Below are 18,096 nucleotides of genomic sequence, written 5' to 3' on the forward strand. Positions count from 1 at the left end.
CCACAGCACACTTTTCCACTTTGGGTCAGTCCATCTCAGATGAGCTCGGGCCCAGAGAAGCCGGCGGCGTTTCTGGGTGGTGTTGATATCTGGCTTTGGCTTTGCATGGTAGAGTTTTAACTTGCACTTGTAGATGTAGCGACCAACTGTGTTAACTGACGATGGTTTTCCCAAGGGCTCCTGAGCCCACGTGGTCATATCCTTTACACAATGATGTGGGTTTTTAATGCAGTGCCGCCTGAGGGGTCGAAGGTCACGGGCATTCAACGTTGGTTTTCGGCCTTGCCGCTTATGTGCAGAGATTTCTCCGGATTCTCTGAATCTTGTGATGATATTATGGACTGTAGATGATGAAATACCCAAATTCCTTGCAACTGTACGTTGAGAAACGTTGTTCTTAAACTGTTGGACTGTTTGCTCACGCAGTTGTTCACAAAGTGGTGAACCTCGCCCCATCCTTGCTTGTGAACGACTGAGCCTTTCGGGGATGCTCCTTTTATACCCAATCATGACACTCCCCTGTTCCCAGTTAACCTGTTCACCTGTGGAATGTTCCCAACAGGTGTTTTTTGAGCATTCCTCAACTTTCCCAGTCTTTCGTTGCCCCTGTCCCAGCTTCTCTGGAACGTGTTGCAGCCATCAAATTCAAAATGAGTGAATATTTGCAAAAAACAATAAAGTTTATCAGTTTGAACATTCAATATCTTGTCTTTGCAGTGTATTCAACTGAATATAGGTCGAAAAGGATTTGCAAATCATTGTATTCTGTTTTTATTCACGTTTTGCACAACGTCCCAACTTCCTTGGAATTGGGGTTTGTATATGCTAACCACATGATGATGGGTGGCACGGTGGCCCAGTGGTTAGCACTGTTACCTCACAGCAAGAAGGTGCTGGGTTCGAACCCCATGCTTTCCCAGGTCTTTTCTGTGTGGAGTTTACATGTTCTCCCTGTGTCTGCATGGATTTCCTCCGGGTGCTCCGGTTTCCTCCCACCATCAAAAAGACATGCATGTTAGGGTCCCAGACAGCATCTGGATGTGGGCCCCTTCAGGCAACGATGCAGCACTGGTGGTCTTCTTCTGGCCCTGACAAAATGGATGTGAGCCTGAAGTGGCCCACATGTATAATAGCAAATATGGCCCAAATATGCCAAATCAAATGTGGGCCTTTTTTGGCAAAGATGCGGTGCTCTGGGCAACATGTAATCTGGATGTGACCCTGAAGTGGCCCGTGTGGTAAATGGTGAATATGGCCCAAATATCACAAAACAAATATGGGCCACCTTTGGCAAATATGTGGCACATGTGGCATTGTTATGGCTTGGTTCTGTCCCAGATCTGACAAACAGGAGCGGACCGCCCAAGTGCCATCATTCCACGTGGTATGTGGGCCGGATGAAAGTGTCAGTGTGGGACGGGTCCGGGCCACAGCTATTTTGCTATCTGGGGTGAATACTCCTGCCTGTGCCCCTGAGCAAGGCAATTGAAAGAAGAACTGGAGTTGGTCCCCGGGTGCTGCAGCTGCCCACTGCTCCTATACAATAGGATGGGTTAAATGCAGAAGACAAATTCACTGCAAGAACACAATGGCAAAATAAGGTGGCTTTGGCTTTAAAGACCCATCTTTCTCACCTTGAACAGAGTCAGACAGCTGAACCAAAGTTAGTGAGGTAGTATGGAGAGGGGTGGTCCCGCATTGCACTGTTGTTGTCGTGTTGTGTACTGGATAATGGGTTTAACATAAAGCTGATGGTAGTGTAATGTCTGGCTCCCTCTGGTGTCTGAGGTGTCAGCGAGCCTCTTCCCCCACAAGGGTCCACATCTCCTCTTTTACACGCTACTCTGGCATGGAGAACATTCAACGCCAATGTCAAATGGCAAATAGCAAACACTGCAGGCTACACACCAAACAGCAAATGCGAAATACATCAGAAAAATGCGAAAACAATTTTTTTTTTCCCATTTCAAGTTTAAATGACCTTTTTATGATTTTACTCTTGCATCTTCAGTTTTAGCCCCGTGTGATGGCCTGGCGGCCTGTCCAGGGCGTCTCCCCGCCTGCTGCCCAATGACTGCTGGGTCTAGGCTCCAGCGTCCCCGCAACCCTGGTAGCAGGATAAGCGGTTCGGATAATGGATGGATCTTCAGTTTTATTGTGTTATGATCATTTCAGGTGTTGCAGATGATGACAAAGCATTTACCATTTAGTTCTGGCATTTTAGGTCAGGCATGTTTAACTGTCCTTAAAATTTGCCTCAACAACTTCAAGTAAAAAAGTCAACCAGTGGGGGGTTTCCCTACACTTAAAAGATTTGAGCGAAAGTATTTCCATGAGCACATTCACATAAAGTTGCTTGACAATTGAAAATCTCACAATGTTGGCACCGGCTAATTGTCGCCCACTGACTAGCATCGACACGAGTGGCCTCTCGGGGGTCCTCTTTTGTCTGTTTTCTTGAACCGACTGTTACAGTTGTTCATTAGCTTTCCCCGGGATAATGAGCCGCTTGTGTCTGAATAGCTTTTCGCCCTGGGGTTTTTTTTTTTTCATGCCATGGAAAACCCTCACCGGGGCAGACTTGGCACCGGGGCAAAAACATTTCAGAGTAATTATATTTGCAGACTCGTTGCTTTTGGTGTATGTGTGTGTGTGTGTGTGTCGTCTGCGTGTGCGTGCACGTGTGCATGCAGCCTGCCTCTGCTTCCAGGATGTGGGCTGATCCACATGAGACAAACAGGTGATGTTTGATAGGTAATCCCCTGTCAAACCCCATTAGCTGCTATTAGCCAGCAGGGATTTCTAATCGAGCGAACCCAAGGACGTAAACAGGTAGAAGCTACGTAGGCAAAGCCTGCGCCCTTCAACTCTTTGGACACGAGTCTGAAACGCTGTATACAAAATAAGGGTGTAAGAAAATATCGACACACTAGAGTATCGCGATATTGTCTTTTGTGGTACTGTATCGATTCTCAAAGCCACTGTATCGATTTCTAATTGTTAACATGGTAAAGGTTTGTGACAAACATTTTGTGTTGTGTGTAACCCCGCGACCGCTAGACCGGTGTTTCCCAACCCAGTCCTCAAGGACCCCCTGTCCTGCAGATTTTCTTTGCAACCCTGAATAGGTACCTGTTTGTCGTTATTCAACCAATCAGCAGTGAATTATGTCGGGTGTTGCACACCTTGCATAATTAAGTGCTGTGAGATGATTGGTCGAGTCAGTACAAACGGGGCTACCTATGCAGGGTTACAATGAAAATCTGCAGGATAGGGGGTCCTTGAGGACTGGGTTGGGAAACGCTGCGCTGGACAACAGTGTCGCAATCCATCTTCAGCCATGTGACTCTTCCGCTCCAACCTGACAACGTAAACCGAGACAGGAAGTAGCATAAGCACAGAAAACACAGGCCTATGAAATCGCGCTAAATCACCCTTTCTTACAGTATCACGATATATATCGCGATATATTGAATTGTAACCCCCTGTATCGCGATACGCATCGTATCGCCCGATGCTCGCCGATACACAACCCTGATACAAACTGTGCGCACAACTCTGTAAACCGATATAAAAAAAGAGGAGACGTGCGCGAGAGAAAGCGAGTTATCGACACGCTGACTTGTGAATTACGGCTGGCTGTCGAGTCCTTTAGCGCCCTGCCGGACAAATCTCTGAAAGTGACTCACTCCTCCGGTCCCTGACTTCCGCCCCTGCCAAGTTCCGGTCCCTTCTGTAACGTAATCTGATTGGCCACCACTTTTGTCCCCAGCCAGGTAAACCCCACCTTCCATCTTTAGTCCGAGGTGACACTGATCCCAGGACACCGAGCATAAGCCGCCGTCTGCTTTTTGAACGTACGTGGGGGGTGGGGGCGGGGGGTGGGGGTGTACGTGCGTGTGTGTGTGTGTGTGTGTCTGGGTGTGTGATTAGCACTGTCCACTTTCCTTCCTCTGTTGATTTTCATACGTTTCCACCTGGATTTACGAGTGGCCTTTTTTTAATGGGGCGTGTTTCCAGCGGCTGAGATCCGTCTGTTATGGTGCAGATCTGCGTGTAGGTGAGGGTGGAGTGTCCACGGGCAGGGATGCCGCGTCCACGACACGCCGGGGACATGTAAGGAGACTTACAGACGGCCTGCTGAGGACTTGGTAAACAACAGGTCAGTTGATTGAGCTCAACAGTATGTGGTCGTCTGTGTCTGCATGTAAGGTTGCCGTGTGTCATGTGCAACATATAACCGCTTCTTCTCGCGTCATGCTAATGAGCTGTTTGCTAACTGTGGAATTATTGTTCTGGAACTAAATAGTGTACCTGCCCCCCCACCCCCTCCCCCACCCCACCCCAGCCACCCACCCACCCACAGACAAAATCATACGCAGGTATACACACACACACACACACACACACAGACTGCTATACGTACATAAATGTATTCGGAGAAACTGTAAAACTCTATAAAGTTCTGACCCACAGCCCGTTTTTAACACATTACACCCAAACCATATGTCCATATTTCCTCAGCTCGTCCGTATGCCGAGCTTTATTTATGTGGCGTTCATGTCTGCAGAAGCACTTGGTTGTAGGGACACAGCACACAGATTTAGCCACGTCGAGTCGAGCAGCTAAAGAGGATTCATTAGTTAAGGTCACCGGGCGGTTGCCCCGTCACACTTTTCCTCGTGTTTGGGCCTTTTCATCTGTGCGGTACCTGCAACGTCCCGCTTAACCGCTCGCATCGGAACATATTCTGTTAAATTTTCAGTAAATGAAAAAACAAAGTCAACAACGGGCATCCCTAAGAGTTAACAGAGTACACCTGAAGCGAGTGTGACGACGTGAAGGGAGAGGGAGAAAGGGAGGAGCAAGGTGGAGGAGAGGTGAAGTGGGGATGACTGGTGGTGCTGATTTACTGGTCTGCTTTCCAAGACTGGGACCAGCCAAGAGGAAACTCATTTACAGGGGATTTGAGGGATTTATTGGACAGAGTGTAGTGTGTGTGTGTGTGTGTTTGTGTGTGTGTATTTCTTTGCACGGTTGGAGGCATTTGTCTGCACGGTTGGAGGGCAGTTGGGGGTTTTATCCTTGTACCAGTGGCGGCTGGCCAGTACAGGGCACTGGGGCGCCACCCCCTTCAAACATCAAGAGATGAAAATCTAATTTAGTTGTATAATGCAAATAATAATGAAATAAAAGTGTTTTCAGTCTGTGAGCGCCTGTCAGCAGCCATTAAATACTGGTTCCAAATGGTGTTTGGGTGATTTCTGTCTGAATACATACACTTCCTGTCTGAATACATATACTTCCTGTCTGAATACATATACTTCCTGTCTGAATACATATACTTCCTGTCTGAATACATATACTTCCTGTCTGAATACATATACTTCCTGGGTGAGGGGCGCCGGCCAAACCATACCTCATGTAAGCCCTCAAACTTGTGGCGAGCAGGTGACCTGAGGCTGCTGTCTGATTGGTTTCTTGAGATTTTCCAGGGGGCGCCGTTCTGTGCTGCCCCAGACACCCCCACTTTTATTGGCAGTGAATTGGTATTGTTTCAATGTTTTTGATCTAATGTGATTGGACAATTCTCATGGCTGTCAATCATGTTCACACCCACCATGATGCCTCGTCTCAACTGTCAATCATCCACCGTCTACCAACCCTTATAATATCTATAGGCTACATTGTCCTTCTTAATAGCTCTGTGACTGTGTGGACATTAAAGCAGCTATCAGGTGTGCTGCGCCAAGGAAAATTGTGCCCCCCCCCCCAAAAAAAAATTTTTTTAGCACCGGCCGCCACTGCTTTGTACTGATACTTTGGGCCACATTATCTTCTGGTTAAAGCTAGCTCTTGGACTTTTTAATTCAACTTTTAAAGACATTTTTTTTCTCTTTTTCAGCAGATAGAACAGATTTCTGAGGCCTGACTGAGTCTAGGGCCGGCCCTAAAGCCCCTTTTAGGCCAAGGAATGGCTGTCACTGAGCTAAAATCATGGCGGTTGTCTCTAGGCAGGGCTCTCATCTACTCCCTGGTACTCTTTGTCTGTCTGCACACAGCCACAGGTATAACCATTTTAATTCACACTTATTACCCACATATTTAGTCCCCATTCACAGTTTACCTCTTTCCCTCACAGTTAATACATGCACATGTGTGTGTTTGCGTGTGTGTGTTTGCATGTGTGTGTTTGCAGGCATGTCTGGATGGGGTGGATGTTTGGATGGTCAAGACATATTTGCGACGATCAGAGAAAACAGCCTCAGAGGAGAACTCATCACTGAGCTCATCGCAGACACCACAGGAGAATGGGTTCAATGGAGGCTTGAAGGGAAAGATGCCGACTGGTTCTTCCTGGATGGGCGAAACCTTCGTCTCAACACATCGTCGGAGAAGGTCCTAAACCGTGAGGTAAATGCGTCAAGACATTTCCCTGTGCCTATTTATCTATAATGTAGCTGCAGTATTTCCACTGTAAGAAAGTTGTTCAGCTTTATCATCAACCCTGTCTGAGGTCTCAAGATCTCTTCTCATCTCATCATCAGTCGCTTCTCCGGGGTCAGGTCGCGGTGGCAGCAAGCTAAGTAGGGCACTCCAGACGTCCCTCTCCCCAGCAACGCCCTCCGGCTCCTTCTGGGGGATTCCAAGGTGTTCCCAGGCCAGATTGGACATGTAGTCCCTCCAGCGAGTTCTGGAACTACCCCGGGGTCTCCTCCCAGTTGGACGTGCCTGGAAAACCTCCAAAGGAAGGCGCCAAGAAGATCAGATGCCTGAACCACCTCAACCTGCTCCTTTCGACATGAAGAGCAGCAGCTCTACTCCGAGCTCCCTCCGGATGTCTGAGCTCCTCATCCTGTCTCTAAGGCTGAGGCCAGACACCCTACGGAGGAAACTCATTTCAGCTGCTTGTATCTGCGATCTCATCCTTTCGGTCACTACCCAAAGCTTATGACCATCGGTGAGGTTTGGACCGACTGGTAAATTGAGAGCTTTGCCTTCCGGCTCAGCTCCCTCTTCACCACAACGGTCCGGTACAACATCCGCCGGTCAATCTCCCGCTCCATCCTACCCTCACTCGTGAACAAGACCCTGAGATACTTTACTTGAACTCCTTCACTAGGGGCAACAACTCATCCCCAACCCTGAGGGAGCATTCCACCATTTTCTGGTAGAGAACCATGGCCTCAGACGTGGAGGTACTGACTCTCATCCCGGCCATTTCACACTCAGCTGCAAACCACCCCAGTGCACGCTGGAGGTCGTGTTCTGATCAAGCCAACAAAACCACATCATCTGCAAAGAGCAGAGATGCAATTCTGAGGTTCCCAAAACCGGACACACTCCTCACCTTGGCTGCACCTTGTCCATGAATATCACAAACAGAATCGGAGACAAGGGACAACCTTGGTGGAGTCCGACACCCGCCGAAAACGTGTTTGACTTTGTGCCGAGAATGCGGACACAGCTCGCACTTTGGTTATACGAGGACCAGATGGCTTGTAGCAACTGCCCCGGTATCCCATACTCCCGCAGTACCCCCCACAGAGTGTCCCGGGGTACATGGTCGTAAGCCTTCTCCAAGTCCACAAAACACATGCAGACTGGCTGGTCAAACTCCCATGTCCCCCTCAGCACTTCCGCAAGGGTAAAGAGTTGGTCCGTTGTTCCATAGCCAGGACGGAATCCGCATTGTTCCTCTTGGATCCAAGGTTCGACAATTGGTTGGAGCCTCCTTTCCAGCACCCTAGAGTAGACTTTCCCAGGGAGGCTGAGCAATGTGGTGCCCCGATAATTGGAGCACACCCTCCAGCCCCGAGATCTCAAGATGTCTCATCTTTTCTTCCCAGTGTGAACAGTAATAAATTTACCCCATGATTTTCCCCTTAGATCAAACCCATCCTCTCTCACTGTCATCCTCTTCCCAGTGTGCAGCCTTTGACCATCACTGCTGGTGAATCAGATCAGTAATCTCCGTTTTCCTCTTTCTCTCTCTCTCAGGTTCAGGGCCCTGTCCTAATGGCTGAGCTTGAATGTTACGAAGAGGAAATGCTTCAGGTATTGACAGTGCATTCATTCATCCTTCCCCGTGTCATTAGTGTCCCCCTAGATGTCTTTTTTTTCATGTTTTTATTCCTTTTTGTTCAAGAGCGTGTACAACATCATGGTGGAGGTTCTCAACGAGAACGATAATTCACCAGTGTTTGCAGAGAACACGGTCCAATCTCTTATTGTCACCGAGGTAAGACACCGAAATACAAACATACGCACTTACATATGGGTAGATTTACACATGCACATACTCGCATATGCATCTGAGCCCAAAAATACTGACGTCAAATAAATCTCTGTGTACGTCAGCATGGCTGCTTGTGTTTTTGTCGTACAGCTGACACCTGTGAATACAGTGGTGTTTACTGTCCAGGCCACGGATGAAGATGATGACAAAATCATTTACTCTATTGACCCAACATCTGTAAGTTCAGCCATTATGTTCTTTAAGTAAGCACACATCAGGGCGCCCGGGTGGTGTAGCGGTCTATTCTGTTGCCTGCCAACATGGGGATCGCTGGTTCGAATCCCCGCGTTACCTCCGGCTTGGCTGGGCGTCCCTACAGACACAACTGGCCATGTCTGCGGGCGGGAAGCCGGATGTGGGTACGTGTCCTGGTCGCTGCGCTAGCGCCTCCTCTGGTCAGTCAGGGCGCCTGTTCAGGAGGGGAGGGGGAACTAGGGGAGGGACTAGCGTGATCCTCCCACGTGCTATGTCCCCCTGGTGAAACTCCTCACTGTCAGGTGAAATGAAGCAGCCGGCGACTCCAATGTATCAGAGGAGGCATGTGGTAGTCTGCAGCCCTCCACAGCGACCGGGACGGCTCAGAAGAGAGGGGTAATTGGCCAGATATAATTGGGGGAGAAAAAGGGGTAAAAATCAACAAAAAAGAAGAAGCTGACATCAACTCTACGATCGGTTGCCTATTTATTTGTTTTTGTGTACACGTCTGTGTTTTCTGCAGCCTGATGCAGAGTATTTCAAGGTAGATCTCCCCAACAGCGGAGAGATCATGCTGTCAAAACCTCTGGACTATGAGACTAAAACCCTGCTCACAGTCACGATCCACGCCTCGGTAGGTGATGAGTGCGTTTCAGTGGAATCTGTACGTCGTGCATCTTTACAGCTAGCTTTTAAAATCAGTGTTGTTTACTTCACTGTGTTTTCCATCATGTTACTATACGGATAGCCATGTACTACAGTATTTCTACAGCGCTGCTACAGGTCATTCTATACTACAGAAATACAGTATTTCTGGCATCCGGGTAGCGTGGCGGTCTGTTCCGTTGCCTACCAACATGGGGATCACCAGTTCGAATCCCCGTGTTACCTCCGGCTTGGTCGGGCGTCCCTACAGACACAATTGGCCGTGTCTGCGAGTGGGAAGCCGGATGTGGGTGGGTATCCTAGTCGCTGCACTACCGCCTCCTCTGGTCAGTCGGGGCGCCTGTTTGGGGGGGGGGGACTGAGGGGAATAGCGTGATCCTCCCACGCGCTACGTCCCCCTGGTGAAACTCCTCACTGTTAGGTGTAAAGAAGCGACTGGCGACTCCACATGTATCGGAGGAGACATGTGGTAGTCTGCAGCCCTCCCCGGATCGGCAGAGGGGGTGAAGCGAACAGATGGCTCGGAAGAGTGGGGTAATTGGCCTGATACAATTGGGGAGAAAAAGGGGGGGAACCCCCCCCCAAAAAAAGAAATACAGTATTTCTAATGTATATTTTCTTCCACAACAGTAATATGATTTTTTAAAAAAATCAGACAGGAAATACTGTGTATAGTACTGGCTATAATGTTTGTATAGTTATGTGACCAAAAAACAACAACTAAAGAATACTACAGTAATTTCTATGGATTTATTATAGTCAGTGTTCATATGTGCTTCTAACTTGCGTGGAAATTTGAAATCTGGATTGATCCAGGAGATGAGCACCGCTGAGCACTTCAACGCCAGCACCACGGTCACCATCACGGTCCTGGACGGAGACGACCAGTACCCGCAGTTCGTGCCCTGCACACTGCTCTTCCAGGACAAGTCCAACCGCATCTGCACCAACCCCGTGTACACAGTCAACGTCACGGAGGGGGAAGAGGTCTGTTGCACAGGACACATGCTAGCAGTGCAGTGTTGAAATGTTAGCGACTGACCTCTCCTGATCTTGTGACTGGCTGAACCCTGCTCGTGTGCACGCCGTCGGCCTTGTTGCATTTTGCACCGCTTTTGTACCCGTTTTTAAGCATTTTCAGCAATGTAGCGAGTTGTACTTTCCACATTAACTACAACCGAACACGTCGCTGCTGAAACAGTTGCAGGCTCTGAATGCATCATCTCTCCTTTGCTTCTTGGTATGAGGTGCTGTTGTGTTTGGCTGCACATCTGATGTTTTACTCCTTTATTGTTTTCTCGTTTCTTGCACTGTGTCAGCACCAACAAGGTCACATTTTGTAGAGTGCGCTATTGTTCTCCAAGAATAAAATAAATTCTGATTCATATAGCTCATTACCATAGGTGAGGGCTGGAATGAAGATTGACTGGTAAATTGAGAGCTTTGCCTTCTGGCTCAGCTCCCTCTTCACCACGATGGTCCAGTACAACGTCCGCATTACTGCCGATGCTGCACCAATCCGCCTGTCTGTCTCCCACTCCATCCTATCCTCACCTATGGTCATGAGCTTTGGGTAGTGACCGAAAGGGTGAGATCGCGGATACAAGCGGCTCCAGTGAGGGTGTCTGGGCTCAGCCTTAGAGATAGGGTGAGGAGCTCGGACACCCGGAGGGAGCTTGGAGTAGAGCCGCTGCTCCTTCGTGTCGAAAGGAGCCATTTGAGGTGGTTCGGACATCTGATTAGGATGCCTCCTGGGCGCCTTCCTTTGGAGGTTTACCAGGCACCTCCAACTGGGAGGAGACCCCGGGGTAGACCCAGAACTCACTGGAGGGACTACATGTCAAATCTGGCCTGGGAACACCTTGGGATCTCCCAGGAGGAGCTGGAGGGCGTTGCTGGGGAGAGGGACATCTGCAGTGCCCTACTTGGCTTGCTGCGATTGTGACCCGACCCCGGAGAAGCGGCTGAAGATGAATGAATGATTCTTATAGCCCTCTGAACCGCTGACAAGTTCTCTGTTTAACCTACAACACAGGCAAGATGGGCTCATAGGGTCACCACTTGAGTCTCAAAAATGCGCAGATGTGTCAAGTCAGGAAAGTGTGATTTGAAACTGCAGTTTGAGGAGCTCTAAACGTGCCTTTTGCTGCCGCAGGACATTGTTTTGGACTTCTCTCCTGGTCCTATTCATGCTGTGGATGGGGACAAAGGAATCAGCTCCCCACTCAGTTACACCATTCTCTCAGGTACAACACACACACACACACACACATACACATGTGGCGGCTGGCCAGTACAGGGCGCTGGGGCACCGCCTCTTCAAATATCAAGAGATGAAAATCTACTTAAACATGTTAAATATAATTTAGTTGTATAATGCAAATAATTATAAAATAAAAGTGTTTTCAGTCTATGAGCGTCTGTCAGCAGCATTAAATATTGGTTCAAATGGTGTTTGGTTGGTTTCTGTCTGAATACATATACTTCCTGGGTGAGGGGCGCCGGCCAAACCATACCTTATGTAAGCCCTCAAACTTGTGGCGAGCAGGTGACCTGAGGCTGCTGTCTGATTGGTTTCCTCAGATTTTCCAGGGGGCGCAGTTCTGTGCTGCCCCAGACACCCCCACTTTTATTGGCAGTCAATTGGTATTGTTTTAATGTCTTTTTGATTTCATGTGATTGGACAATTCTCATGGCTGTCAATCATGTTCACACCCACCACCACGCCTTGTTTCGACTGTCAATCATCCACCGTCTACCAACCCTGATAAAATCTATAGGCTACATTGTCCTTCTTAGTAACTCTGTGACTGTGTGGACATTAAAGCAGCTGTCAGGTGGGCTGTGCCAAGGTAAATTGCGACCCCCCCCCCAAAAAAATGTTTAGTACCAGCCGCCACTGACACACACCCACACACACACCCAGGACAGCTCCCTGTGCAGACAAGGCAGGCGTTATAGATACTGTTACTGTCCATTATTGTGGTTTTGTTTGAGCTTCGTCTCCGTGGAGCGGCTGGTTGTGGGAAGTGATGTACTTCTATCAATGCTAGGGGCTGACGATGGGCGTTTCCTGATGGACGGGAAGACAGGAGAGGTGAGGCTGACCCGCGGGGTCAAGGACAGACTTACAACTCCAACGCTGCGTCTGCAGGTCATGGTGAGACTCACAGCATCATCATAAGGGTTCGGCATGGAAAATATCACATTTCTAACAAACCTACTGATGCTCTGTCTGTATGTCTCTCTCTCTCTCTCTCTCACTGTCTCTCTCTCCCAGGCCTACCAGGATGACGACCCCAGGAAGTACACGGTCGCCACGGCTCTGGTGCACATTTTGGCTGTGAACCAGTTTCAGCCACGGTTCGACAGGACTGAGTACCACGGCTTTGTGACCGAGGGCAAGAACCCCGCCGCTCTTATCAACACCTACGGCAGCAAAGTGCTGATGTTACGTGTGCAGGACCACGACTTTATGCACGTATGCATACATGCACCACACGCACACCCAGCTAAATCACCACAAGCGATGTTGACTTTCTCCTCATTATCTTTTCTTTCTAACTCCACTGACTGGCAGGGATTCAATCCAATGATCTACTTCACCTTCAGTCCTGCGTCCAACCACTCAGACGCTTTCCAAGTCACACAGGAGGGACTCGTAATTGCCAAGACCAGCCAGCTCAAACCAAAGCAGAAACACATCCTGGAGGTGAGCTTTCAGAGCACGCATGTGTACACACCTCGCACCAACACAATCCACCGGTAGCTGTTACAGTCAACTTGAAAATCCTGCCCCTTCACATCAGAATACTGTGTCATCAACTCCCAGATATACTGAGCAGCATTTATAGGTTGTACACCAGTGGTGGTTGGTGCTAAAAAATTTGGGGGGGAGGGGCAATTTACCTTGGCGCGCACACACACAGAAATCCACCAAATACCATCTGGAACCAACATTTAATTGGCTGCTGACAGGCGCTCACAGACTGAAAACGCTTTTCTTTCATCATTATTTGCGTTATACAACTAAATTATATTTAACATGTTTAAGTAGATTTTCATCTCTTGATGTTTGAAGGGGGCAGCGCCCCGGCGCCGTGCTGGCCGGCCGCCACTGTTGCACACCGCCCTTTGAAATGTATCCTTCTTCATCATCATGCTCGACTCTTTTACCCAGAAACCACTATATCAGAACAGTGATGACAAAAATGGTGTTGTGGCAATATGCAGGTGGCAGCTGTAGACCAGGAATCAGGTGATGCTGCCTTTGCAAGTATAGTAGTGGAGGTGCTGCCCAAAGGACAAGCAAGTAAGCACACACACACACACACACACACAATGTAGATAAAGAGGACATAATTACAAGATGGTGGCACGGTGGCGCAGTGGTTAGCGCAGTCACCTCACAGCAAGAAGGTCCTGGGTTCGAGCCCCGGGGTAGTCCAACCTTGGGGGGCGTCCCGGGTCGTCCTCTGTGTGGAGTTTGCATGTTCTCCCGGTGTCTGCGTGGGGTTTCCTCCGGGTGCTCCGGTTTCCCATGTAGGTCAGGTGACTCAGCCATACTAAATTCCCCCTGTGAATGTGTGTGTGTGTGTGTGTGTGGGGACATTGCAGTCCCTCTAGGTCCTTCAGGAAGTGACCATCTGACAAGCTGTACAGTGGGCAAAGCGTTGGCACTGTGTGTCTTGTTCCTTACTATACTGGGAGGTATGACGTACGCCATGTCGTGGCTGACCCGCAAACACAAGGGGAAGAAAGACCCACTGGAGAGAGGGTGTGTGGCCCAGGGCAAACATCCCAATGTGGTGAGCCAACTAACTGTCAAGTCAGTTTCTCCTCATTCAGTCTTGCCCCCTTTTTGAATTTGTGTTTCTGATTTGTTTTTTTCTCCATTTACACCTGCAGAGCTTAAGGTGGTTCCAGCTGGTGAGTTGTGTGCCCGCCACTTCCTCCTTTATTTTCTGCTTGTACTCCTCCTCACCCTGGTCCTCACTCTGGTCCTCACCCTGGTCCTCACCCTGGTCCTCACCCTGGTCCTCACTATGGTCCTCACCCTGGTCCTCACCGTGGTTCTCATGTCCCAACTTTTTCATTTATGCGGTTTCACATCTGTTCTCCATTGTAGCAGTTCCTTAGAAGAGTTACCATTTGGGGGGCGTCCCGGTAGCGTGGCGGTCTATTCCGTTGCCTACCAACACAGGGGATCGCCGGTTCGAATCCCTGTGTTACCTCCAGCTTGGTCAAGCGTCCCTACAGACACAATTGGTCGTGTCTGCAGGTGGAAAGCCAGATGTGGGTATGTGTCCTGGTCGCTGCACTAGCGCCTCCTCTGGTCAGTTGGGGCACCTGTTCGCAGGGGAAGGGGAAATTGGGGAGAACAGTGTGATCCTCCCATGCACTATGTCCCCCTGGTGAAACTCCTCACTGTCGGGTGAGAAGAAGCGGCTGGCGACTCCACATGTATCAGAGGAGGCATGTGGTAGTCTGCAGCCCTCCCCGGATCGGCAGAGGGGGTGGAGCAGAGACCGGGACGGCTCGGAAGAGTGGGGTAAGTTGTACTTGGCCAATTAACCCATTCTGTCGAGCCGTCTCGGTCGCTGCTCCACCCCCTCTGCCGATCCGGGGAGGGCTGCAGACTACCACACAGTTGCTAGCCGCTTCTTTTCACCTGACAGTGAGGAGTTTTGCCAGGGGGATGTAGCGCATGGGAGGTTCACGCTATTCCCCCCAGTTCCCCCTCCCCCTGAACAGGCACCACCACTGACCAGAGGAGGCGCTAGTGCAGTGACCAGGACACATACCGACATCCGGCTTCCCACCTGCAGACACGGCCAATTGTGTCTGTAGGGACGCCCGACCAAGCCGGAGGTAACGCGGGGATTCGAACAGCTGATCCCCGTGTTGGTGGCAACGGAATACACTGTTACACCACCCGGACGCCCAAGAGCTACCATCTTAACCTGATCAAAAATCTGTCGAGACTGATTTGTCGTGGTTTTACTACAGCTTTGCGAACTCAGTTGACTTTTAGGGTGATACTCCAAAGGTTGACCTGCTGATTGTTGTCCATCTCTAGGTCAGTCACCATTCCGCCATGGCACAGATGGATGAAGTACCCTCTAACTGCGAGGACCTCGGTACCTACAACCCTTCCTTCAGCATCCAGGACAAACCTGGCATCTACATCCACCAAGACCTGCCCCCCTGCCGAGGCCCTACCCCACCCAGCACAACCGCTGCACCCGACACCAGTTTTATCCCCACAGAATCGGCGTGCAACCCTGTGATCTTCAACAGCGATGTTTCTGTACCAGTCAAAAGCTCCTGCAACTCCCCCGCCATGCATCCGGCTGTTTCTGAAGTAAAGCCTGCAGATAAGGCTGAAAACGCGGCCTCACCCAAAGACAACCCTGGCTCACCCAACCCACCTTCCGACAAAGCCTTAGACCCTACAGTGGCTTCTGATGACCTTGCACCACCTAGCCCTAGCCTTGTGTCCGAAAATGTTATTTCTACTCCACCTGTCCTTTCTCCTAACACAGAAATGAAACCACCTAACATCAGCCGTGACACTGTAAACCCTGTCACCAACCCGTCTTCTTCTGCACCTTCTTCTCCTACTCCTTCATGTCATCCCACGATCGCTTCAACAGATACCGACACACCATATCACACACCTGGTACTGACAGCCTGCCAGATCCCTCGTCTGCCCAGCAAGAAGCACCTTATCCAAAAGAGATTAACAACCCTCCACCCACACCCGAGAACGCTCCTCTTAAAGTCGCATTAGTCCGCGTTGACATGTCCTCCCTTGCCACAACTACAATGACACCAGAGCAAACGTCCGTGACTTTATCTACAGACATGCCCAGTCAGGTGGACTTGCCCTCCACCTCTACCTCCACCTCAGACACAACACACACCGATGGGCATCCGGAGGAACCAGGGGACACCACCGCCTGTCCACCTCAAGAACGAAGTGCCTCGACGACCTCGGGAAACACCCAGGACAGCAGAGGAGAGGGTGAGGAAGACGATGACGGCTTTCTGGGAGACGAAGACGCGGACAAGAACAGTGACGGCGAATTAGAGTCTGACGAGGAAGAGCTGTTGAGAGTGCTCGCTCGTTTGAATCCCACTTTTATGCTAATTAGCAAGTGACCTCGCTCTAACATTGCAGGCGTCGAGAGCGAAGGAGCGGACGACAGACCAGCGGAATTAAAAGCGGAGAGACGGCAGGATTGAACGGCGGGCGACAGAGAGACATTACAGTGTGACGCCGCGGTGCTGTACGACCTTCTGAAGAAGCGAAGAAGACAGAATACATAAATGCTACACGCAGCACAGTCATCGAACAGAAGAAGCCGAGCACACGTGCGGACATGTATGTGTGTATATGTATTTTCAGTGTATAACATACAGTTAAGGTGATATATCAACATACCAAATGCAGTTATAGGCCATTCGTGGCTCGCAGTTTGTTTAGGGATGATGGACTTTGACAGCAATGTTATAAATGTGATTCCTGCTGTTCTTTTCTATCACACGTATGACTGCCTATGTTACAATAGACTGAAGAATAAAACATAATATATACACCGAGTATCAGCTTATCAGGAAGTATAGCCACTCGTCATGACTAATAATAATGTTCAAATGTTTAAAAATAAGAGTTAATTTTCATAAATAGCTGCAAAAATGAAGGTCGAAGCTCAATTTAGTGCACAGCGGCATTGTGAGGCTGTTTTGTGTTATACCTGCTCACTGTACAAGCTGTTTCAGCTTCTGTTTGAACGTGTAAGTAAAGTCATTATCTGACTGACTCCAGGAACTGAAGTCCTTTTTATGCACCCTGCACGCACACAAGCACAAAACTTGCTAATGGGATTCGAGTGGATGGACCTGCCCGGCCTAAACTACAAGTTGCCAACAGTGCTGTTGCGCCACACGGTCCTTGTGACTATTTGTGTACGTCATTCAGTTAGCGATCTCTCTTAGCTAATAGGAGCTGACAAGGGATTAGCTATCAAACATCGGCTTTTCACCTCCTGTAGATCAACTCCCGTCCTCTAACAGCCATGCACGTGTGTGCTGTATATGCACAAAACCAAGAATACACACGTAAGGCGTCCGGGTGGCGTGGCGGTCTATTCCGTTGCCTACCAACACAGGGATCGCCGGTTCGAATCCCCGTGTTACCTCCGGCTTGGTCGGGCGTCCCTACAGACACAATTGGCCGTGTCTGCGGGTGGGAAGCCGGATTTGGGTATGCCTCCTGGTTGCTGCACTAGCGCCTCCTCTGGTCAGTCGAGGCACCTGTTCAGGAGGGAGAGGGAACTGGGAGGAACAGCGTGATCCTCCCACGCGCTACGTCCCCCCTGGTGAGACTCCTCACTGTCAGGTGAAAAGAAGCGGCTGGCGACTCCACGTGTATGGGAGGAGGCATGTGGTAGTCTGCAGCCCTCCCCGGATGGGCAGAGGGGGTGGAGCAGCGACCGGGACGGCTCCCAAAGAGTGGGGTAATTGGCCAAGTACAATTGGGGAGAAAAAGGGGGGAGGAAAAAAAAAAGAATACACACAAAGGATTGTAGGCCAGTGTGTGTGTGTGTGTGTGTGTGTGTGCACAAATACCTCTGGTTTTGATGGAAGGGCACTAGGCACTGAGGTTTGTGCTGTCGGGGTCACACTGTCTTAGAAATCCCGGGTGGCAGCGGAGTCACATCCTTTTCACCCTCAACACCAACAGCAGAGATGAGCTCCCCACTTGACCTCCACTTTCTCCAGTGAAGCTGCTCTTGCCCCAAGGAGAAAACTGTTAGTTTCTCACAGAGAATGGGTGGACGAATCAGGAATCAGGAACACTTTGTCATTTCACAAATCCCGTTTCCCCAAAGCCCACAGCAGTGCAACATACACAGAAAAACACGTTTAA

The 18,096-nt window shown here is 49.7% G+C and overlaps 1 protein-coding gene across 1 annotated transcript; it reads left to right on the top strand.

Moving 5' to 3' along the window:
- Nucleotides 1–6,201: 6,201 nt before the first annotated feature.
- Nucleotides 6,202–16,325, top strand: LOC130114633 (cadherin-related family member 5). Its single transcript, XM_056282495.1, has 14 exons — nucleotides 6,202–6,414; nucleotides 8,002–8,058; nucleotides 8,150–8,242; nucleotides 8,390–8,476; nucleotides 9,018–9,128; nucleotides 9,977–10,147; nucleotides 11,316–11,406; nucleotides 12,214–12,320; nucleotides 12,441–12,641; nucleotides 12,741–12,872; nucleotides 13,394–13,472; nucleotides 13,778–13,968; nucleotides 14,069–14,089; nucleotides 15,240–16,325. The coding sequence occupies exons 1-14, from the start codon at nucleotides 6,202–6,204 to the stop codon at nucleotides 16,323–16,325; spliced, it is 2,640 nt and encodes an 879-aa protein (XP_056138470.1).
- The last annotated feature ends 1,771 nt before the right edge of the window (nucleotides 16,326–18,096 follow it).

The sequence above is a fragment of the Lampris incognitus genome, chromosome 6 (assembly GCF_029633865.1).
Source record: "Lampris incognitus isolate fLamInc1 chromosome 6, fLamInc1.hap2, whole genome shotgun sequence".
Taxonomy (NCBI): Eukaryota; Metazoa; Chordata; class Actinopteri; order Lampriformes; family Lampridae; genus Lampris; species Lampris incognitus.